This window comes from Epinephelus fuscoguttatus, linkage group LG6 (genome assembly GCF_011397635.1).
Source record: "Epinephelus fuscoguttatus linkage group LG6, E.fuscoguttatus.final_Chr_v1".
NCBI classification, from domain to species: domain Eukaryota; kingdom Metazoa; phylum Chordata; class Actinopteri; order Perciformes; family Serranidae; genus Epinephelus; species Epinephelus fuscoguttatus.
The window spans coordinates 44,882,424-44,905,419 of record NC_064757.1 but is presented as its reverse complement, the minus strand read 5'-3'; the positions used below and the strand labels follow the sequence as shown (position 1 = coordinate 44,905,419).

Sequence of the window (22,996 nt, the reverse complement as noted above, 5' to 3'; positions counted from 1 at the left end):
AGGAGTTGTGCATAACAACCTCATAAAAATTAAAACCTCTTCTGTGACAGAAAGACAAAACAGGAGAATTAAATGTGGACTGTTAAATATCAGGTCTCTATCGTCTAAAGCAGTGTTAGTAAACAAATTAATATCAGATAATCATATTGATTTACTCAGTCTCACTGAAACCTGGCTGTGTCCAGATGAATATGTTAGTCTAAATGAATCCATTCCTCCCAGTCACAATAATACCCACATTCCTCGAGGCAGCGGCCGAGAAGGGGGAGTTGCAGCCATTTTTAACTCTAGTCTGTTAATCAGCCCTAAACCTAAACAAGACTATAATTCATTTGAAAGCTTCGTTCTTAGTCTTTTACATCCGTCCTGGAAAACCTCGCAGCCATTTTTATTTGTTATAGTGTACTGTGCTCCTGGCCCGTATTCTGAATTTGTATCTGAATTCTCAGAGTTTTTATCCAGTTTAGTTCTTAAATCAGATAAAGTTATTTCTAAGAAACGAGATCATATTTCTCCTGTTTTAGCTTCTCTGCACTGGCTCCCTGTAAAATCCAGAATTGAATTTAAAATCCTACTGTTAACTTATAAAGCTCTAAATGGTCAAGCTCTGTCATATCTTAGAGAGCTCATAGTGCCATATTATCCCACCAGAACACTGCGCTCTGAGAACGCAGGGTTACTCGTGGTCCCTAAAGTCTCCAAAAGGGAGGGAGGGCTCCTCTCCTGTGGAATCATCTTCCTGTTACGGTCCAGGAGGCAGACACCGTCTCCACATTTAAGACTAGACTTAAGACTTTCCTCTTTGATAAAGCTTATAGTTAGGGCTGGCTCAGGCTTGCCCTGTACCAGCCCCTAGTTAGGCTGACTTAGGCCTAGTCTGCCAGAGGACCCCCCTATAATACACCGGGCACCTTCTCTCCTTCTCTCTCTCTCTCTCTCTCTCTCTCTCTCTCTCTCCTTTGCTAACACTCATGTCCTGTTACTGCATCTCGCTAACTCGGCTGTACTGCATGTCACAATTGTGATTTGTGATACTGGGCTTTATAAATAAAATTGACTGATTGATTGATTATTGAAACCAAATAACAGCAGAATAAAATCATCTGAACCTGCTCTGCTGTCACATTTACATGAGACAAGTCCTCATGAAGTCCAACAGATTGACGGTTGTCTTGTGTCAGAAGTGTCTGTATCAGGTCACTCATCTCTCTGTCATGTGTTTTCTGCAGATCCTTCTTCTCCTCCTCGTTTCTCACCTGTTTCATTTCTTGTTCCTGTTTATTCAGTAAGTCAGTGATTATTCCCACATTTTCTCTCCTTTTGGTCACACATTTGACTAAGTCAGAAATTTCACCTTGATGTTTTTTCTTTAGTTGTTCTTCATTGTGAGCTGAAAGAGCCTTTAAGAGGTCATACTGCTGCTCTTTGTCTTTCAGTTGTTCTTCATTGCTGTCTGAAAGAGCCTTTAAGAGGTCATACTGCTGCTCTTTGTCTTTCAGTTGTTCTTCATTGCTGTCTGAACGAGCCTTTAAGAGGTCATACTGCTGCTCTTTGTCTTTCAGTTGTCTCTCATGCTCCTGCTTTAGAGCTGCACATTCCTTCTTGTATTTCTCTTTCAATTCATTGAACTCTTCAGCTTTCTCTCTGGCCTCCTCTTCATGTGTCTTCATCAGATTCTCCATTTTCTTCTTATAGTTCTCCTCCATGTCTTCCTCTTGTTCTCTTCTGAGTCGCTCCTCTTCTTTTCTCTTCTTTTCATATCTCTCTCTCTCCTGATCGTATTCTTCTCGAAGCCTTCTAAGTCTTCTTTGCTCCTCCTTTTGTCTTTGTTCATCTTCTTCATATCGTTTCTCCCACCATTCTTTTTGTTTTCTCTCCCAGTTCTCTCGTTCTTTCCTCATCACCTCTCTGCTCTCCTCCAGCTTTCTGACAATAGTTTCCTTTGATTCTGACTCTGATCTTTTTTTTTGCTCCAAAGCTTCAAATTTTTGTTCCCACTCCTGTCGTTGAATTTCTTCCTGTCGTTTTCTCTTCCTGTCTTCTTCTTCCCTCATTTCCTGTTCTTTCTTTCTCTCCTCACGTTCCTTGTTGATCCTCTCCTCCTTTTCCTGAAGTACTTTTTCTCTCAGTTTTCTCTTTTTCAATTTCTGCTTTCCGTTGTTCTTCAATTTCCTTTCTCTCTTTTTCCTCTTGTTCTCGTCTGAGTCGCTCCTCTTCTTTTCTCTTCTTTTCCAATGTCTCTCTCTCTTGGTCGTATTCGTCTTGAAGTTTTCGAAGTTTTGTTTGCTCCGCTTGTCGTCTCTGTTCATCCTCCTCATATCGTGTCTCCCACCATTCTTTTTGTTTTCTCTCCCAGTCATCTCTTTGTTTCCTCATCTCTTCTCTGCTCTCCTCCAGCTTTCTGTCCTTTGATTCTGACTCTGATCTTATTTTTTGCTCCAAAGCTTCAAATTTTTGTTCCCACTCCTGTTGTTGAATTTCTTCCTGTCGTTTTCTCTTCCTGTCTTCTTCTTCTCTCATTTCCTGTTCTTTCTTTCTCTCCTCACGTTCCTTGTTGATCCTCTCCTCCTTTTCTTGAAGTAGTTTTTCTCTCAGTTTTCTCTCTTTTTCAATTTCTGCTCTCCGTTGTTCTTCGATTTCCTGTCTCTCTTTTTCCTCTTGTTCTCTTCTGAGTCGCTCCTCTTCTTTTCTCTTCTTTTCATATCTCTCTCTCTCCTGATCATATTCTTCTTGAAACTTTTTCAGTCTTGTTTGTTCTTCCTGTCGTCTCTGTTCATCTTCTTCATATCGTTTCTCCCACCATTGTTTTCGTTTTCTCTCCCAGTTCTCTCTTTCTTTTGTCATCTCTTCTCTGCTCTCCTCCAGTTTTCTGTCAGTGGTTTCCTTTAACTTTTCCACTGATCTTATTTGTTGCTCCAAAGCTTCAACTTTTTGTTTCCACTCCTGTTGTTGATTTTCTTCCTGTCGTTTTCTCTTCCTGTCTTCTTCTTCTCTCATTTCCTGTTCTTTCTCTCTCTCCTCACGTTCCTTGTTGATCCTCTCCTCCTTTTCTTTGAGTTGTTTTTCTCTCAGTTTTCGCTCCTTTTCAGTTTCTGCTCTCTGTTCTTCCATTCTTATTTTCATCTCTTGCATTTCTTCCTCATATTTTCTTCTCAGCTCCTCCTTCTTCATCTCTTCTTCCTTCTCCTTCAGGATCCTCTGCACTTCTTTCTTTATAGCTGTCTCGGCCTCTTGCAGCATCTCATTAGTGTAGCAGCTGCCTCCATTTGTCTTCACCATGGTGTCAATCTTGGTCATCAGCTCACTGACTTGTTTGTGGTTGTGTTTATCATAGTTATTGAACACATGGTATCTTCCTCCACAGTCAGCAATCAGCTTCTTAAAGGAGTCATCACATTCTTTTCCAATGTATTCCTCAATAGATATCTCATCATGCTCCAGTTTATCTCCTCCGGTTAAAAGAATGATGGTGAACTGTTCAGCATTCTTCCCAAAGCCTTCCTTGATGAGTTTTAATGTCTCCTTCTCCTCTGATGTTAATCTGCCGATTTGTAACACCAACAGGAAGACATGTGGTCCTGGAGCCAGAAGACTGATGCATTTCACCATCTCCTCATTAACCTCTTCATGGGACAAAGTTGTGTCAAACAGACCAGGAGTGTCGACCACAGCAACAGGACGACCGTCCACCTCACCCACTGCTTTCTGACAGTGTTTGGTGACTGATGTTTGGCTTGATTCAGCTTCAAACTCATCTCTTCCTAGGATGGTGTTTCCTGAAGAACTCTTTCCACTGCCAGTCTTCCCTATCAGCACAATCCTGAGACACTCTGGGCTCTGCTCCTCTTCATCACCTGTGAAATAAGAAGACCTGGAGTTACTTTAGAGACATTTTCAAGTTTTTTTTTTTTAATTTTTCTAATGTAAAATGTCAAAATGTTAAAAATATTTTTGATGGTCAATCTTGAACACAGGGCAGAAACCTCGTATCTTCATCTGTATTCTTACATATATCAGTGCTATTGGTCCCCCTTTACATCTGTCTGGGTTTTACAAATATTCATATAATAATACCATATATATTCCCATCTGCATGATTGATTGATTTACCCTGGGAAAATAAAGGCTCACTAGCACTAGCGTGCTAGCTACATTAGCTGTTGCTGATCACTGCCAGCCAGAAACAGATATCTATCCATGGTAAGGAGAGGGAGGTTTTCTACTTTGGAGAAGAGAGAAAATGGCAGAATTACAGTGAATGTGAGGCATTTATTGTATTCGCACTAGGGATGCACCGATCCGATATTAGGATCAGATATCAGCTGCGATATCAACATTATAGCTGGATCAGGTATCTGTAAAAGCAGCCAAGACCGATCATTCCCCTTTAAATCTTTGCAACACTGGCTATGTCATACGGCACGTGTGCAATATGTCGTGAGAGTTGTGTGCCGGATGCTGGGAGAGTCATGTGCCGCATACCGTGAGAGTTGTGTGCCGAATGCCGTGAGAGTTTTGTGCTGCATGCCGTGAGAGTTGTGTGCCACATGCCGCAAGAGTTGTGTGCCATATGCCGCAAGAGTTGTGTGCCGCTTGCCGCAAGAGTTGTGTGCCGCATACCGCAAGAGTTGTGTGCCGGATGCCGTAAGAGTTGTGTGCCATATACCGCGAGAGTTGTGCACCGCATGCCGTGAGAGTTGTGTACCACATGACGTGAGAGTTATGTGCTGCATGCTGTGAGAGATTTGTGCTGCATGCTGCGAGAGCTGTGTGCCACATGCCGTGAGAGTTTTGTGCCGCATGCCACAAGAGTTGTGTGCCATATGCCGCGAGAGTTGTGCACCGCATGCCGTGAGAGTTTTGTGCCGTATGCCACAAGAGTTGTGTGCCGCATGCTGTGAGAGTTGTGTACCGCATGCCGTGAGAGTTATGTGCTGCATGCTGTGAGAGATTTGTGCTGCATGCTGCGAGAGCTGTGTGCCACGTGCCGTGAGAGTTTTGTGCCGCATGCCACAAGAGTCGGGTGCCATATGCCGCGAGAGTTGTGTGGCGCGTGCAGTAGTGGATCCTGATCAGGCCTGAGTGAGCGTTTGCTCAGGGCGGCACACACTTGTGTGTGTCCAGTGCTGTGCTGCGCTGCTGTGCAAGCAGTGTGTTACACACTGTCCATAACAATAACTTTGTCAGGTAACAAACTACGTCGGAGTCGGGTTGGGTTCTGACAGGAAAATGCATCCCGAGTTGCGCAGCGTGCTCACCTGTAAGTGTGTGCACGTGTCTAATAGAATGGTTGGGGAAACGCTGTTTGTGGTTCTCATTTCACAGGCCAAATAATAAAATCTTGTAATTGTTGCCTAATGTTTTTTTAGTGGGGTGTTGCCCAGGGCGCCATTTAGGCTAGAACCGCTACTGGCCGCATGCCGCGAGAGTTGATTAGAGAGTGGCAAACACAAGCAACAGTGAGCGAACAAAAGGGTCTGCTATATCGAGGTATTTCACCCGTAGCATGCCAGCTAGCTCGACAGCGGTTTGCAATGTCTTGTGTTCATGTGTAAACCCCCCTCTGGCAGTGCAATAGACTGCAGACTGAATCAAAAGAAGAGGAGCTGCACATCAGAGGACTGTGTTGCTCTGTGCTGGCTTAAAGAAGAAACACAAAGATGGACAGTGGGATAGATGAGTTTTTGGCTCAGAATGCATGCATCGTTTGATGCAACTCGTCCTGTTTTGTTATAACTGTTATATTCTCTTTTTATAGAAAAAAATCAAACTGCAAAAATCAAATAGAATCTATCTTTAATAGATAAACCTCAGAAATAAGTCATTAAACCAACAATTTCCTCTCCATCTCTGCCTTTCTAGTGTACTACTATTTGTTTTAATATTTGGTTACTGTGTGTATGTTGTTTCTATGTTTGCCCAATTGAGTTTCAGCTGCAACATTTGTATTTCTTTCTAAGAAGATTGTATTTACCTGAATCTAAATGCTGATGTATAAGCTATTGCAGCTTTTGCACAACTGTTTACTTTTGTAACAAATGGTTCATTGCATTAAGTTGTTTAATCTTGTTGTATTTTGTCTCAGGAAAGAAAGGTGGAGTCACACCTGATGCCTTTAGTGTGTTCGTCTTGTTAAGGTTTGTAGCTTCTTAAATCAACAATATCGGATCGGTATCAGGTATCAACCGATACGTAAGATATCATCATCGGATCTGAAAAAGTCAGATCGGTGCATCCCTAATTAGCACCCCCTCCAAAAGGCACAAGATTGCTGTATGTTGTAAGATTGTAATGTTGAGATGGGATGTGTTTAAATTACTTACAAGTGACTGTGCTCTTTGTCTTCAGTTCATTCAGCTCAGCTTGCAATGTGGTGATGTGTTTCTGTTGTTGGAGGATTGTATCCATCTTGCCATGCGCAAAGATGCCTGTTGTATAACAGTGTGGTTTATCCTCGTAGGCTCTCATTTTTTCCACAGCATCCAACAGCTCTGGGATCTGCTGCTGGTCCTTGATGTTGAGAACAACATATCTTCCTCCACAGCTCTGACAGAGCTCCTGGATGTCTCTGTTCTCCTTCATAAAGTTAACAACAGGTGGAGCTGTAGGATCTGACTCCACAGTGAACAGGATCAAGGTGAAGTCATTGACTTGAGAGCTGAATGTGTTCTGGATGGTCTCTAACTCTCCCTTGTCTTCATCAGTGAGGGGACCCACAGGTAGGACTAGGATGAAGGCATGGATGCCCTCAGGATCACAGAGGGAGATACACCTGAATGATTCCTCCATCACTGCCTCCTGAGGTTTTCCATACAAGGCAGGCAGCTCCACCAGGGAAACCCAACGTCCACACACCTCTCCCTGATGTTTAACACACTCTGATGAGCTGGAGACTGAATGAAGCTCTGTATGACCTAAAATGGCCTTGGCTGCTGAAGTCTTCCCTGCTCCTCTCCTCCCACACAGGACCAGGTTTAAAGCTGCTCTGATGTGTTCAGACATTGGTCTGATGGGCTCTTCAGTGAAGGTGAGGAAGGCTTCTTTGTTTTCACTCACAATGTTCTCAATCTTCTCCATTAACAGCTGGCGGTCACTTTTAACCATGTTGTAGTGTCTCCCTCCACAGTCTTTAAGGAGCTGACTGAGAGGAAGGCTTGCTTTACTCCCCTCATGTGTGCTGATGACCATCGAGTGTTTGAAGGCATCTTGATCAAACAGACTCAGGATGAACTTCAGTGTTTGTCTGTTCTCCTCAGTGAACTCAGAGGGTTTCACTAACAGCAGCAGAACATTTGGTCCAGGATGACAAAGACTGAAGCACCTCCTCATCTCTTCTTTCACTGCTTCCTCAGATAGACTGAAGATGTCTGGAGTTTTCACTGCTGTTAGAAAGTTTCCTCTCCACTCTCCACAGGCGGCCACACACAGTTTGTCATGTTTTGGAGAATGAAAACTTTGATTGTTTAGGATGGAGTTACCAAGCATTGCCATTTTTTCCTTACTTTTCCCCACCAGTAAAATCCTGGGTGCAGACACTGCAATAAGACAGAGAGAGGAGAGAGGACAAATAGAGAGAGAATTAAGACAGTTTAGAGTTGGTGGCAACAGAGGAGTGGACCCAAATTTAGATATTAGGAAAAAGTTTGATGTAAAATTGTCTGGACTTCTTTTTTAGCCCCCTGGCATAGACTTTTCCTGGAAGACGATGTCTCATAATTGAAGGTTTGCAATCAATAATTAAACTTGCAGTCCCCTTTCTTAAGATGAGAACCACCACTGTGGTATGCCTGTACACATGCACTGCCTGCACCCTAAACATGACACTGTGGGTGTGTGAATTAAGACAATCCAACATCGTCCACTCCTGGCACCTTGCCACTGAGGGGTTCTCAACCTTTTGTAACTTAAGACCCACTTCTGAAGAAATATCTGAGGACCACCTTCCCATATAGATGATGAAAAGAAAAAAAACATTACATGACAACAAGGGAGAAAAAATAAATGTGGCTGTAAATATGTGTAATGCCACTGTCAGCTTTTGGTGCTGTGATGTACCCGAAGCCCATTCCTTTAGGAGATATTCTTTTGGCTTCCAAACACATCCCGAATGCTTTGTTCTGAAGTGTCTGGAGCTTCAATGGTTATAGCGCCTCATCTGGCAGATTTTACCACATTCAACACACTGTGCTGTCGGCTCAGCATCACTGCCCAATATTATGAATCCAAATTTAATGTATGGAGGGTCACATTTCCTCACCTCCACATGCTTTGGAGCTTTTTTTGGCACAGGGTCATCTCCCACATTACTTTTTCTTTTCAAAATCCTGTTCATTTTTTGTCACTGCATCCCATAAAAAGATAGGTACCTATCAGTGGCAGAATATGTTTCTCAGCCTGATATTGTGTTGTGATTGGTGTGATGATGTTCAAACATAACTGGTCATTGAAATCATGCATCTTAATGTGATGGGTTTTTTTTCATTTTCATAGTCTTGAGCACATTAAGAAATAAAAATCAATTTTATCTCGTGGATTAAATTGTTATACAGCGCCCCTATTGCTAGTGTTAAAACTAACTCAACACATTCCAACTTCTTCCCTTTAACACGCGGCTGCCGTCAAGGATGTCCGCTATCACCATTTCTGTTCGCCATTGCGATTGAACTGCTTTCCATTGCCCTTAGGAGTTCACTGCTTTTCACCGGTATCTATAGGAATGTGACTGAGCACAGAGTATCACTTTATGCTGATGACCTCTTACTCTATGTCTCAAACCCCACTGTCTGCACCGACAAGATTCTGGACATCTTACACACATTTGGTTCCTTTTCTGGTTACAAATTGAACATTAACAAAAGTGAATGCTTCCCTCTTAATAATGCAGTAAAACAGATCCCGACTCAAACACGACCATTCCGCTTAGTCTCTTCTAGATTTCAATATTTAGGCATTAATATCTTGAATAGTCTCCCTTTACTGTATAAACATAACATTGTGGAACTGTTTAAAAAGGTTAAGTCAGGTTAAGTCTTTTAGGTAGAATCAATTCTATCAAAATGAATGTCCTACCTAAATTTTTATTTCTTTTTCAGTGTTTACCTATATACCTGCCCAAAGCATTTTTCAAAAAAATTGGATACGATTATTTCACATTTCATTTGGGCGGGAAAGACTCCAAGGGCAAAATACTCAATTTTACAAAGAACCAAGGATGAGGGATTTCAGGACATACTATTGGACAGCCAATATTCGAAAAGTTACCTGGCACAACTCCCCCAACACAGACTGGTATCAGATGGAAGCCTACTCGTGCAACTCCATCTCTTTATCATATGTGCCACTCTAAATGCACATCCCACTAAAGTCACCTCCAACCCAATTGTCCTGTCTACTATAAAAATCTTGAAACAGTTTAAACGGCACTTCAAAATCACTTCTCTTTCTCCACTAATGCTGTTGGTGTTCTAAAAGGGGGAAAATGGGTGAAATGTATCCTTACTGACTGAACATGTATTTTGTCTTAATAACCCAGATATATATGGAAAAAAAAAGAAATAAAAATCAGTGGCTGTGTATATTATCATTTCATTTAAGTATTATTTTAAACTAACAAATTGCCAATACCTCTAGATGGCACTAGATGGCCACCAATAGGTCACAGCCCATTGGCTGAGGGTTGCTGCCCTGCACTACCTGTCACTGATAAAATATAATCACATTACTGTCATGCGTTATCAGGAAATGTGTTATGGCCCACTGCATACAACACATTCCTAGATTTACTTTGTTTTTTTGTTTTTTTTTTTACACTGGTAGCTTGTGTTTTCCCCTGGCGATGAAGTGTGTGATGTAGGTCTAGATTTAATCCCTGCTATAAGATGAAACCATAAATATTAACTACAGCATATCAACTTCATATTAGATCTGTATAAATAAATAATAAATATTTGTAAGGTACTCACAGTTGGTGAAATCCTTTGTTGCTGAATACAGGGTGCTTGACATATATATTATTACTTGTATTATGTATATTACTATATAAGATATTTTTGCCCCATAAAGAAGACAACACCATCAGCTGAAAAAACCCTTAACTTAATATGCAAACTTGATCATGGATCAGTTGTATTCATAAAATGATAAAAGTTACTCCTGCACTCTGTGGTACCTTGAGCAGGATCCAAGTTGAAATGATCTCCTTCCCCTTGTTCCGAGCTCTGATGACCACCAGGTAATTCAGATGCTGCATCTTTGAAAACATCACAGCTCACATGCTCTCCATTGTTCTCCTTTACCATTTTGTCCATGAGTGTTAGCAACTGCTGACGTCCAAGGTTTTGGTGCCACAACAAACTGGATCTACATTTTTTGATCATGTCGCCTAACAGTGGATTTTGCAAATATTTTTCCATGAAACCTGAACTCTCCTCTCTTGGTGTTGATATCAGTATCAATGAATGATCAAATGATTGATCACTGAAGAGTTTCAGGACTCTGCAGAGTCTCAGTTTGTGTTCCTCAGTGAGGTCTTCAGGCTGTAGACCCAGCAGGAACACATGAGGTCCAGGATCAGAGAGTCTCACACACTTTTCTACATGTTCTGACAGTTTGTCTTCAGAGATGTTGAGATGCAGCAGATCTGGAGTGTTGATCAGAACTATTTCTTTGTCCTTTATCTGTCCTCTTTCTGTCAGACAGCAGTCTGGTTCTTCCTCAGTGTTGAACTTAGTCTCTCCTAGTATGAAGTTCCCCACTGAACTCCTCTGAGACCAGCTGTTCCCCAGCAGAACAACCCTCAGCTCAGACACTGGAAAGACAAACACTGAATCAAAAAACTTGATTTAGTGCAACAGCCAACTTTATTAAAGGTGGACTTAAGTGATTGTGTCAGCTGTTCTTATCTTGAAACTTTCAAATTTACCATAAGTTTTCAAATATCAAAATAAAATGTTTGTATCCAGAACATGCTAACAGTGTAATTCTAGATGTTAATATGCAGAACAATAATTCTGACTTCAGTTTTACTCACTGGATGGTGGCAGCCATTCATAGCTGCGGCTCCGCTTTAAGGGTTGCAGGTCATCTGACACTATACAGATACAGAACAAAAAAATGCTTTTAACCTTTTAATCTTTAATCAAAGGGACTCCGTCTCCCGAAGGACTCACTGCTGTTTTATCATTTTGATTTATTTTTATGCATTTTTATTTTTTGTGTTCTAGTTAAAAGTAAAGCTTTTTGCCTTTGATTCAGACAAACAGATCAAAATAAACTCAGATTAAAGCAATTTATAGAAAAGACTGAGTGACTCCATGGTAAATCTCTGAGAAACATTTGAGTATTAATATACCACAAACCAGAACTACAGTGAACTCACCAGGTGCTGCAGTCGCCATAATGTCACCCTGCTGGAGACATCAGAGACTGATTCAACTTGAAACCAACTGCCGGGTTTGAGAACCTAAATAGAGAATGTAAAATATCTTATGGCTCTGTCTGTTATGGCCCGCCAATGTCATCTGCATATGTGGCACAAAATGGTCAGATAAATAGGTAATATTTAAAACCTGTAGTTATATTCTGAATATACAGTATGTACCACCCCCAGCCCATGTATAAAAGGTACATTTTAGTGTGCTTTGTTAAAAAACAACAAATTCAATTCAATTCTGCAGAGCAGTGTGTGAAAATACTCCTGGGATTCATGACCTTTTTCATAGCACTGTATATGAAATAATAAATATATATTTGGGTACAATCAAAAAGTCTAAAGCTGAGTTTGCTTCAAAAAGCAAATGTTAACAATCTTTCCTGAATAAAAATGTGTCTTAGGGTAACTTGTCGTCCTGTTCATAGCAGCAGTCATCATGGTGTTAGTGGTAAATAGTTAATGTGTTATCGATGGTGGTAAAACTTTGTGTTTTTATAGCTGTTGTAACGTTTTACATTAACATTTAATCTGAACTTCAGACTCCTCAGAGTTTTATTGCTGCATCCACAGAATAAAAAGCATCAGTATCAGTGAACATTAGACACTGTGGCAAACTGGGGTTGTTCGAAATTCGAACTTCGAACTTCGAAACTTTAATCATTACCATGGTAATTAACAACCAAAAAAATTTAAATGCTCCATATACACTGCTCTAAAAAAATCAAGGGAACACTGAATGGTCACAGTATATCACCAAGTCAGTTGAGCTTCATGACTGGTTTGGTGGTGGTCAGTGATGGTCTGGGGAGGCAGATCCTTGGAGGGTCACACAGACCTCCATGTAATAGCCAACGGTACCCTGACTGCTGTTAGGTACTGGGATGAAATCCTCAGAGTGATTGTCAGACCTTACACTGGTGCAGTGGGCCCTGGGTTCCTCCTTGGCTGATTACTCACCAGTCAAAACACAAACCAATGAAGTCACTTGTGAAGTCTTGTTAAAAAACAATGTTCTGCTGGGAAGCATTAAAGGGATAGTACACCCAAAAATGAAAATTCAGCCATTATCTACTCACCCATATTCCGAGGGAGGCTCAGGTGAAGTTTTAGAGTCCTCACATCACTTGCAGAGATCCAAGGGGAGAGGAGGTAGCAGCACAACTCCACCTAATGGAGGCTGACGGCGCCCCTGATTCAAACGTCCAAAAACACACAACTGAAACCACACAATATCTCCATACTGTTCGTCCATAGTGATCCAAGTGTCCTGAAGCCACAGCATAAAAAGTTGTTTGGAAAAACGTCATTTGAACTCTGTTTTTAGCCTCATTGTAGCCTGTAGCTCTAACCCTATGGGCCTGAACGACGCATAGTGCGTCCAAATTCACACCTGTTCTTCTCTATGGATTTTCTCCACGACCGTGCGTCATAGCGAGAAGCCACAAATATCACATGAAATAATGGAATTGTAGCTTTCCGACAAGACCAAGCACTTGTCGGTAGTCCAATGTTTTCACAGGGAAAAATAATGATAAAGTAACACTAAAATTATGTATAACAAAGCTTTCATACAGCTTTGCACACACATTACTCTTGGATGGATTACTCGTGAATGCAGCATCGCACAGAAATGCCACACATATCACATGAAAGCGCAGGAGCAGAGCTTTCCAGTGATACCACACGTCATTGTGCTGTCATCCCATCATGCTATAAATCCAGATTGATTGTCTACAAAATCCTGACGAATTTCTTTACAATCCATTATACAGATCTTGTTATCAGTCACTTCATATAGTGAGGAATATCATATCTTACCACGTCTTAGGCTTGCGTGTGTTTCTCCCTGTCTATCCACATTTGTAGTCCGGCTTTCAAGATGCAAATATCTCCATATTGTCCAGCTGACACTCCATCAAACTTTGTATGACAAGACCAGCCACTTCACCTTTGCGCACCCTGCAAAAACTGCAGCTGCAGCCTAATTATGCATGCTGACAGGGCCGTAGTCACCATATACATTGAGGGGAACATGTGTGCCCCCCCCCCCCATGCTCAAAATGCCCCCCCAATATATAACTGAAATTGAAAAACAACAACAAACTTTGTTTACTGCAAACAAAGTGGCAGATATTATCTTGGAGGACATCATTGCACTTGGTTGACTATTTTTCTATGATCTTAGATGTAAAATTGCATGTTTCTTTCAGATAAAACACATTTTTGACTCGTGAATGAGTCAATGGAATTTCTTGCAATAATGAAAAAATACTGGCAATCATGTCCGCCTGGCACAAACCACATGTTTTGGACAACTGTGAAGTGACAGAATGTCCCAGCATCATGGTTCTTATAGTGGCAGATTGCAGAGAGTCTCCTCTCTTCATATATGGCAGAATGTGTCATTTTCCAACTTGCTATGCTGAGATACATGTAGAAATGTAAGAATTTTTGTAAGTATGTAAGAATGTTTTTTTCATTGATATAAAAATTAATATAAAATACAGGCACATAGAAGGACATGGAATGATGGCAAATCTGGATAGCCTACATTGTCCTGAAAAACAAAACAAGATATAGCATGTGTATTTAGCCTTTATAATGACTGAGCTTAAAAGTAAAGGCAGTAAAAATACCTAAAAAACGCCTAAGGCCCATAGGGCTAACTGCATCTCTGGGCACCGAGCTCACGTGTGTGTGCTTGCGCGAGACTGTGAGACATGGGCACCGCTTTCATGTGTGTTCACGTGCTTTCCCTGGTCTCGCGCACAAGCACACACACGTCGGCATCCGTCAATTTGCCTTTGTCTCTCGTGCATTGTCCGTGCTCCTCCTCAGTGCTCCTGCCACTATTTTCCTTTGGACAGAGGAAGTAATGGTGATTGGAGGTTCCCTCACTTTTACAGTCTTTATTCCTGCATAAGAAAGTGTCTGAGAACATGTGTGCCGTGTGTGGTGACGAAAGACATTATGATAAAATTTACCTCTGTAAGAAGTTCAGGAGACTGAAACTCCATGATAAGGAAGCTGTCCTGAAAAGAGTCAAAGCTTGCACAAAATGCCTTGGATGCCATGGGAATGATGGATACTGCAGAGACACTTTCTTATGCAGGAATAAAGACTGTAAAAGTGAGGGAACCTCCAATCACCATTACTTCCTCTGTCCAAAGGAAAATAGTGGCAGGAGCACTGAGGAGGAGCACGGACAATGCACCAGAGACAAAGGCAAATTGACGGATGAACAACAGGACTTTTTGTCTGGGCTTTCCCCAGAGATGGCAGAGAGGTGCAGGAAAGTTTTCACCAACAGCACCACAGGAACAACCAACACCACTGAAACCCGGACTGAGCTTCTGGAGAGAAGCGAACTTCCTGTCATCATGATGCTGCTGGAGGTCACAGCAAATGCAGGTCAGAAGATCGGGACTTTAATTGACCTTGCTTCTGATACGAACTACATCACTCATAAAGCTGCTAACAGGCTTAAATTACGGAGCGAGAAAGTGACCTTAGTTGTACATGGTGTGGGAGGGATGACCATGGGAGTGAACACACTAAGATATCTCCTCAGAGTCAGGATCAAGACACCTGAAGGCAGAGTAATAGCCCACGAACTTGTCTGTTATGGGCTGGATGAGATTGCCAAAGTACACAAGACTGTTGAACCTGAGAGGCTGAGGATATTCTTCCCTGAGGTCAAGCTGGAGGAGTTGAGGAGACCAAAAGATACTGAACTTCTCATCAGCCACAGGGAGGGGAGACTTGCACCACAAAGGGTGAGAGTTGTTGGTGACCTTGTCTTGTGGGAGAGCCCTTTGGGAAGGACAGTGGGCGGAGCGCACCCCGATCTGTTTGAGGATGTTGAAGTCACCGCCCATGAGTCGAAAACCCACTTCGCCCGGTCCATGAGAACAGCGGCTGTCAAGTACAAGGAGGTCGTCAGAGGCCCTGAGACTGAGTTTGCCTTCAAACAGAATAAAGGTGGGCTCACCCCAAAGTTCACAACGGCTACCAACTGCGAGTTTCTTAAGTGGTGGCAGTGGGAAAGCATCGGAGCAGCTTGTGAGCCCGTGTGTGGAGGTTGCCGCTGTGGCAAGTGCCAGCCTGGAGGAAAAGAGATGACTCTGGCAGAGGAGAGAGAACTGGAAATCATAAAAGGAGGACTTACTCATGTGAAAATGGATGAGCACACAGACTCTCCACACTGGGATGCCAAGTACCCATGGGCAGAGGACCCCACCTCACTCCCCAACAACAGAAGTGCAGTGGAGGCTACATTCTTAAGGACAGAAAGACAACTGCAGCGACAGCCAGAGTGGAGAGCCACGTACACGACCCAAATCCATGAAATGGTTGAGCGGGGTGCTGCCATCGAGCTCTCTGAAGATGCCAGGAGGAAGTGGAAAGGTCCAGTGTGGTATGTGAGCCATCTGGTGGCGCCAAACCCACATTCTGTCACAACTCCAGTGCGGTTAGTGTGGAATAGCAGCCAAAAGTTCAAGGGAGTGAGCATGAATGATCTTCTGCTGAAAGGACCAGATGTGCTTAACCCGATTAGAGCTGTGTTGTTAAGGTTCAGGAGAGGTGTACATGCAGCCCTTGGTGACATCAAGAAGATGTATAATTCAGTGTGGTTGGAAGAACGTGAAATGCACCTACACCGATTCCTTTGGAGGGATAAGCCTGAGGAGGAAATAAGAGAGTATGCCATCACCCGGGTTAACATGGGGGACAGACCAGCTGGATGCATAGCACAGCTAGCTATGCGGGAGACAGGCAAGCTTCCCATCTTTTCACATCGAAAGGAGGAACGCAGAGTCCTTGAAGAGGATAGCTATGTCGATGACATTCTTACCTCCCATAATAGTCTGGAAAAACTGGATGTAATAACCCAAGGTGTGGAGGAAATCCTGAGAGCTGGGGGCTTCCTTCTGAAACCATGGGTCCGGTCACGGCACAGTGGGAGGCAAAGAGGTGATGATGCCCTGGAAGAAAAGGAGAAAGTGCCGAAAAGTGTAACCATAATCCTCCCAAATCAGATGAGAGATGAAGATAACAAGGCGCTGGGTGTCGGTTATTGTGTAGAGGAGGACAAACTCTACATGTTGACCTCCATCAACTTCTCCAAGAGGAAGAAAAAGATGAGAGAGGGCAAGGACCTTCTCAAGGTGGAGGTGAGACCTGGAACCCCTGACCCACTGACCAGAAGGGAGCTTTTAAGTCAGGTGGCTGGACTTTATGACCCCATCGGCCTAGTAACACCAACCAAACAGAAGGGGGCGATCCTTGTAAGGAAAGCATTCCAGGAGACAGGGGGTGGAAAACTCACCAGAGAAACCTGGGACAAGCCGCTTTCAGGAGGCCTCAGAGGTGAATCCATCAAACTTTTCGAAGAGTACGTGGAGCTTGGGCAGATCAGATTCCACCGCAGCATCACACCTGCCAGCCGGGAGGGGAAACCCTGGGGGATCACCTTCTCAGATGGAAGTGATAAAGCCTATGGGGCTGTGATGTATTTGAGGTGGAGCACCAAACAAGGGATTGATGTCCGGTTTGTTGAATCAAAAGCCAAGCTGACACCATTGGATCAAAAGGGAGATGCTATCAAGGCTGAACTCTGTGGTGCAGTCTTTGCTGCCAGGCTCAGGAAGTACTTTGAGAAGTATGGAGGAATGGATGTGGAACGTTGGATCCACCTGGCAGACAGTCAGACCGTCCTGGGAGCTATCCAGAGAGAAAGTTATGGGTACCAGACATTCTTTGCCAACCGTGTGGGTGAAATCCAGAAGGCTGGGCCAGTGGAAGAGTGGTGGTGGATCCCTGGAGAGCTGAATGCCGCTGACATCATAACAAGAGGGGGTTCCCCTGATGAATTGAAGGAGGATTCCACATGGCAAAATGGGCCGGCATTTCTGAGGCAGCCAGTGGAGGATTGGCCTTCAAAGTCAGCAAGAGAGGTTGCATCGTGTGCCAGAGAAAGTGTTGACAAGCTCCAGAGGAAAGCCTTCACATCAGTAGTAACCAGAGCCCAAGCTAAAGCAAAGCAAAAAGAAACTGAGCATTTCCTTCCATCTTCACCAGCACGTTCAAAACCGGAGAACGGAGTAAACCCCCCTGCTATGGCAAGCACACCTGCTGGTTGGAGGACTAAGGACCTCGTGGAAGTGGAGAGATTCAGTAGTTTGTCCAAACTGGTTAATGTTGTGGCCTGGGTCCGACGAGCTGCTAAAAAGTGGCTGGAGATCAAAAAGAAAAAGAAGAGCAAAGAACAAGTAACTAAGGATGAGAAAGTTGTGCTGAAACCAAAAGAACGGGAAGCAGCCCTGAGGGACCTTTTCCTCGCTGCCCAAGAAGGGGTCATCTTCCCGGAGACAGCTTTGAAAAGACTGGTAGTATTCAGGGATGCCGGTCTCTTGGTCTGTGGGGGCAGGATCCAAATGTTTAACGAAGACAAAGCTGTAGTGCCAATCTTACCTTATGAAGCATGGTTGTCCACACTGATAGCACGTGAGGCCCACAAAGCTAATCATGAAGGAGTAGCAGGAACCATTCTCAGGATGAGGAAAAAGCCTGGGTGGTAAAAGGACGAAGATTAGCAAAAAAAATGGTGGACAGTTGTGTGATCTGCAGGAAAGCTACAGCAAAGCAATGTAAACAAATAATGAGTGACCTTCCACCCGAAAGAACCAACCCTGCTAGTCCATTTGAGTTTACAACTATGGATTTGTTCGGGCCCTACAAAGTAAAAGATGAAGTGAGAAAGAGAGTCACACTCAAAGTCTGGGGTATTGTATTCTGCTGCATGGCCTCGAGAGGTATATACACCGATGTTGTCAGTGACCAATCTTCTGAGGGATTCTTACTTGCCTATCAAAGGTTCACATCTCTCAGAGGGCACCCCAAGAAATTGTGGTCAGACTCAGGAACAAACTTTGTGGGAGCAAAGCCTGCACTTGAGGAACTTTACAGGTTCCTAAAAGAACTAAACAAAACAGAAATTGAAGAGGAAGCCTCCAAATGCGGTACAGAGTGGTCATGGAAGATCCATCCAGCAGACTCCCCCCACAGAAATGGGGCAGCGGAAGCAGCTGTTCGACTAGTGAAGCGGGCTTTAAGTAACATTGGTGGTGAGGGGGCCTTCACATGGAGTGAGTTCCAGACGATCCTCTTCATGGCTGCAAATCTGGGTAATGAGAGGCCCATAGACGCAAGGATACAGAGCCAAGAGGACTGTGTGAGTTACATCAGCCCCAATTCTCTTCTGTTAGGACGAGCCAGCACAAGAGGAGACCTAGGAGACTTCCAGTTTGAAGGTTACTCATACAAGAGACTCCAGAGCATCCAGGGAGAGGTGACCAAATTCTGGAAGAAGTGGTGCCAGCTAGCGGGCCCAAACCTCTTCATAAGAAGCAAGTGGCACACTAAGGAGCGGAATGTGTCCAAGGGAGATGTGGTTTGGTTGGCCGACCAGAATGCATTGAGGAGTCAATATAAGCTGGCCAAAGTGGTCGGTGTCAACGCTGACAAGGATGGCATCGTGAGAGACGTTTATGTAAGGGCCTTTCCCAGCTATCCTGTTCCGATCAAAAGGCCAACCTCATCAAAGCAAGGCTGCAAAGCATCAGGAAAGAAGGGACTCACCTCCAAAATTCCTGCAACAATCCTGCACAGAGATGTCAGACGTTTGGTGGTCCTGATTCCAATCGAAGAACAAAAGACTGATGAACTGTTGTGACCTCCTTGGGTTTAAAAACCAGGAGCCCAAGTGGGAGGTGGTAAGTTGTAAAAAGAGGAAAAAATCTGAGACATTATTATTTATTCATTTATTTTTCCCTTTCTCCTGGTCAATGTAGTTAAAGAATAAGATAATCCTGTAGAAGTAATAATGATACAGTGAAGCAGAGGTGAGAGCGGGTGTGTGCAGGTGGGCGAGAGAGAGAGAGAGAGAGAGAGAGAGTGCGGCCGTCCTGATTAGGTGCGAGCAGTCAGGTGTGCATCCTTTTGTCCATGGTCAGTTTGGCGTGCTGTCGCAGTGAGGAATGAGCCGAGGAAAGTTTGGGTGCAACAATGTTCAGATGAGCACAGAGACGCTATCGGTATGTTGACAGTCATTATTATTTGTTGAATGTATACGATGCGCTAGAGTGGTTTGTGTAGAAGGAGCCCATTCAGGTCTGCCCCGCCCCGTAAGACGTAATTCATTCATTACGGTGTGTGTGTGTGTGTGTGTGAGACTGCGCTTTAAATGTTTGTTCATTCACGTTTAGTTGCGTTTCTGTTTGTTAATAGCTTAGCGTCTTAAAGATGTTTACAAATATAGTTTGTTGCGACATGTTCTAATTTAAAATCATTAGTGTTGATAAATATATGAATGAATGAATGAATGAATTAATTAATTAATGGATTAATAAATAGAACAAACAAATAAGATGAAAATAGTAATGATTAATTCCTTGGTTAATTCCTTTGATATTAAAAAATTGTTTATTCACATTTGCGCTTAAGTTCAGGTTTAATAGCAATTTCAATCTTTGGAGGGTGCAAATTAAAGGACCAGATTAAACCTAATTTGATGTGTTGATTGATTGGTGATATGTAGTTTTCCCCTCTATCAATTGATTTGTGAGTTAGATAATTTGATTTAAGACGAATTAAAACACACTTTAGTGGGGTTTTAGTTACCATATTGATATTTTATTTGATGTCTAATGTGATGGTCTATTTCATCCTACAGGTTATCAACCTACCCATCACCTACCCATCATTTACTTGAGTAAATAAAAGACAAATGAGTGGAGTTGAACCGCGTCCTCTGTGTCCTTCTATGCTGTATTGAGCTTCGGCAGGCATTGGGCAGTAAACCCTGGGATAGCTCAACAGTGCCCAGAGAGGCAGTCAGAGCTACAGGCTAAAATGAGGCTAAAAACAGAGTTCAAATGACGTTTTTCCAAACAAATTTTTATGTCGGGGCTTCAGGACACTTGGATGGCTGAATTTTCATTTTTGGGTGCCCTATTCCTTTAAGTCATGGCAATAAAGTGGATGCCCAGTGACGCACTCCAAACACCACCCAAATTCCAATCTAGTCAAACATTTGTGGGTACCCCACCACAAACCCACAGGACTCAAAGGATCCGCCACCAACACCCTGGTGCCAGACACCACAGTGCCCCTCAGAGGTCCTGTGTTATGCCTTGAAAGGTCAAGGCCAAATCTGATCCAAAGAGGTCCCAGCATGAATCAGGGGTACCTCTAGGCTTTCGGCATGTCCCACAGACACTTGATCAGATTGTGATCTGCGGAATTTTTGAGACCAGGTGGATGGAAGTCTGCAACAGTCTGCAACCAAAGGTTTCCCAGCTGAAAAAGGCATTGTAACAACCCTAATGTTCTTCACTTCACCTGCAGGAGCTTTAATGTTTTGGCTGATCGGTGTATGCATTACCCCAAATATCCCAAATAGCCCACATATTCATCACGCATCAACGCTGATTATTATGAGTTCTTCTCAGACTAGGACATTTTCTGACTCTGACTTGCTGTGATCTAACATCAGTCACCAGCAGGCCAGCACTACTAAAACTGGGACTGTTTGGCAGGCTTAAAGATACGCTAGCAAAATGTTAAAAAAGTCAAGCATCTGGAATAGTTTCAAAATTGACTTGGACGACCCCCAAATAAGTCAAGTACCAGATATGTCAAAGGAGGCTGGTATGTCACAATGAGCCTGGCAAACCACCTCAAAACAGCATGTATCAGCTCAGCTGTCTTGCAAAGGATTGTTTCTTCCAGCTGTTATGATAACTTTACTGTGCCATGCATGTTAACAACGTGGCCAGCTGTCACGTTATATTAGGTGAATCCACCAAAAACAAATGTTTCAAAGGGTTCGACTTATGTCCTCGTCTTTCATTAACTCTGTACCCCCGTCGAAGCTTCGATTAATTACAGATATTTTAGCTGAAGTTTTGGTGTCCCAGAACTGGTATTCAGGATTAATTTCATGTCACCACTTACCTGAGGGGGTTGTTGGTGTTAGCTCCGGTCATTGGCCTCCCATCACAAATTTTTCAAAGTATATTGCAAGAAAGAAAAGCCTGTTTTTCCAGCTCAGTCATGTGGTAACTTTAGTAACTCCAAACAGTGATGACTCTGCTCCAGCTAATCACAGTCCTGAATAGTCAGCATACATGTGAAGACTTGTGACAATCACTTCTTCCCTCGTCAATCCATGAACGTTGTCAGTCTTAAACACCTTTGTTTGAATTTATATTTCAGCTGTGTCTGCTCACCAGGTCAGATCCTTACTGCTGCCAGGTACTTCCTGGCATGAAACTCACAAGGGACGACCTTTCCTCTCAGACTGGGCAGGACACTGCACACACATGATATCAATTCAACAGCTATGTTAATGTTTAACAATCTTGAGTTTTACACCAGGAACAGGAAAGCCTGATAAAAACACTGCTCAGTACTTTATATCTTCACTTAACACACACAGTATTCCTTCACCCTCATGTTGCAAATATCTATCACAGAACATGGACCTATAATGTCGGCTGGAGGAATTCAATCCTTTAATGAATGGATGTGATAATAAATTAGTTAAAACTAGTCCATAGCCATTGGTAGCTTTGTCACCTTCTACCTATGCCAGTCCTCAATGCCTATGTGCAGTTTCACATAGATTGACCACGTCAGTGAGTAGAAAAACGTGGGACAGACAGAATGACTGACTGACAGAATGACACACGGACAGTTTCCGTCATTATGTACAGCATACCATACCATGACTTAGTCATACCAAACATTAGAAAACAACACCAACATTGGTCCGCAGGGGGAGCCACAGCGATCGGTTGCATTTTAGCCATTTTGAAGCATTTTTCTGTTGTTATAGCGCCACCAAGTTGCCAATTAGAGTTAAATTTCTCCAGTCACCTTGAGGCGTCCTGTTCTACATATCTACCAAGTTTAGCAAAAATCCATATGGCGGTTAGGCCTAGATAAGAAATGAGCTCTCTAGCGCCCCCATTTTGTTTGATGGGCTCAATAATGGAGGGGTCCCCTCAGATTATGTGTGGTCATATGCCTACAAAGTTGCGTGGTGATGGGTGAAACCCTTGAGATGTTCTACACCTTTATGTGATGAGCCACGCCCTCCGCAATATTCATTGCCTTATAGAAGCTCAGTTTTAGGAAGTTTTCCAACTTTTGCCAAGAGGGAACTTTAGATATTTCTCCCTAGATTATGTTCACCCAGTTTCATGCAGATCGCTCAAACTTCCTAGGAAGAGATCCATTTGAAGTGTTTTTCAAAAAATTCAAAATGGTGGAAAATCTATATAAGCGGAAGTTATGGGTTCTTGAGGCAAATGTGTTCCTCATGAGGAGAGGCATCTCTGTGCAAAGTTTCATGTCTCTACCACATACGGGGCATGAGATATGCCCATTCAAAGTTTGACATTTCAATGGGTTGCTATAGCGCCCCCCTTTGGCCAATTGATGTAATATTGCTTCATTGGCATCCTCCCATGACCCTCTACCACTGTGCCAAATTTCACA

General features: G+C 43.1%; 2 protein-coding genes across 2 annotated transcripts; both read right to left on the bottom strand.

Annotated features, from left to right (window-relative positions):
• Window positions 1–1,004: 1,004 nt before the first annotated feature.
• LOC125890743 (uncharacterized) lies at window positions 1,005–2,054 on the bottom strand. The gene has a single exon (XM_049579541.1). It carries the CDS (start codon window positions 2,052–2,054, stop codon window positions 1,014–1,016), a length of 1,041 nt encoding a protein of 346 aa, XP_049435498.1. The 3' UTR covers window positions 1,005–1,013.
• Window positions 2,055–2,073: 19 nt separating this feature from the next.
• Window positions 2,074–21,779, bottom strand: LOC125890733 (uncharacterized). Its single transcript, XM_049579515.1, has 7 exons — window positions 21,449–21,779; window positions 12,508–12,620; window positions 11,378–11,461; window positions 11,030–11,089; window positions 10,169–10,807; window positions 6,324–7,535; window positions 2,074–3,854 (listed from the first exon to the last, which is right to left on the bottom strand). Exons 3-7 carry the CDS (start codon window positions 11,394–11,396, stop codon window positions 2,077–2,079), a joined length of 3,708 nt encoding a protein of 1,235 aa, XP_049435472.1. The 5' UTR covers window positions 11,397–11,461; window positions 12,508–12,620; window positions 21,449–21,779; the 3' UTR covers window positions 2,074–2,076.
• Between the last annotated feature and the right edge of the window lie 1,217 nt (window positions 21,780–22,996).

Bases quoted from the DNA above. Each gene is read 5' to 3' on its own strand.
- LOC125890743 (XM_049579541.1), bottom strand. From the start codon at position 2,054: ATGAGGGAAGAAGAAGACAGGAAGAGAAAACGACAGGAAGAAATTCAA.
- LOC125890733 (XM_049579515.1), bottom strand. The intron at 10,808-11,029 runs GTGAGTAAAACT...TTGTCTTTCCAG, and splicing joins TGAATGGCTGCCACCATCCA to TGTCTGAGCTGAGGGTTGTT. The intron at 7,536-10,168 runs GTACCACAGAGT...GTCTTATTGCAG, and splicing joins CAACTTGGATCCTGCTCAAG to TGTCTGCACCCAGGATTTTA.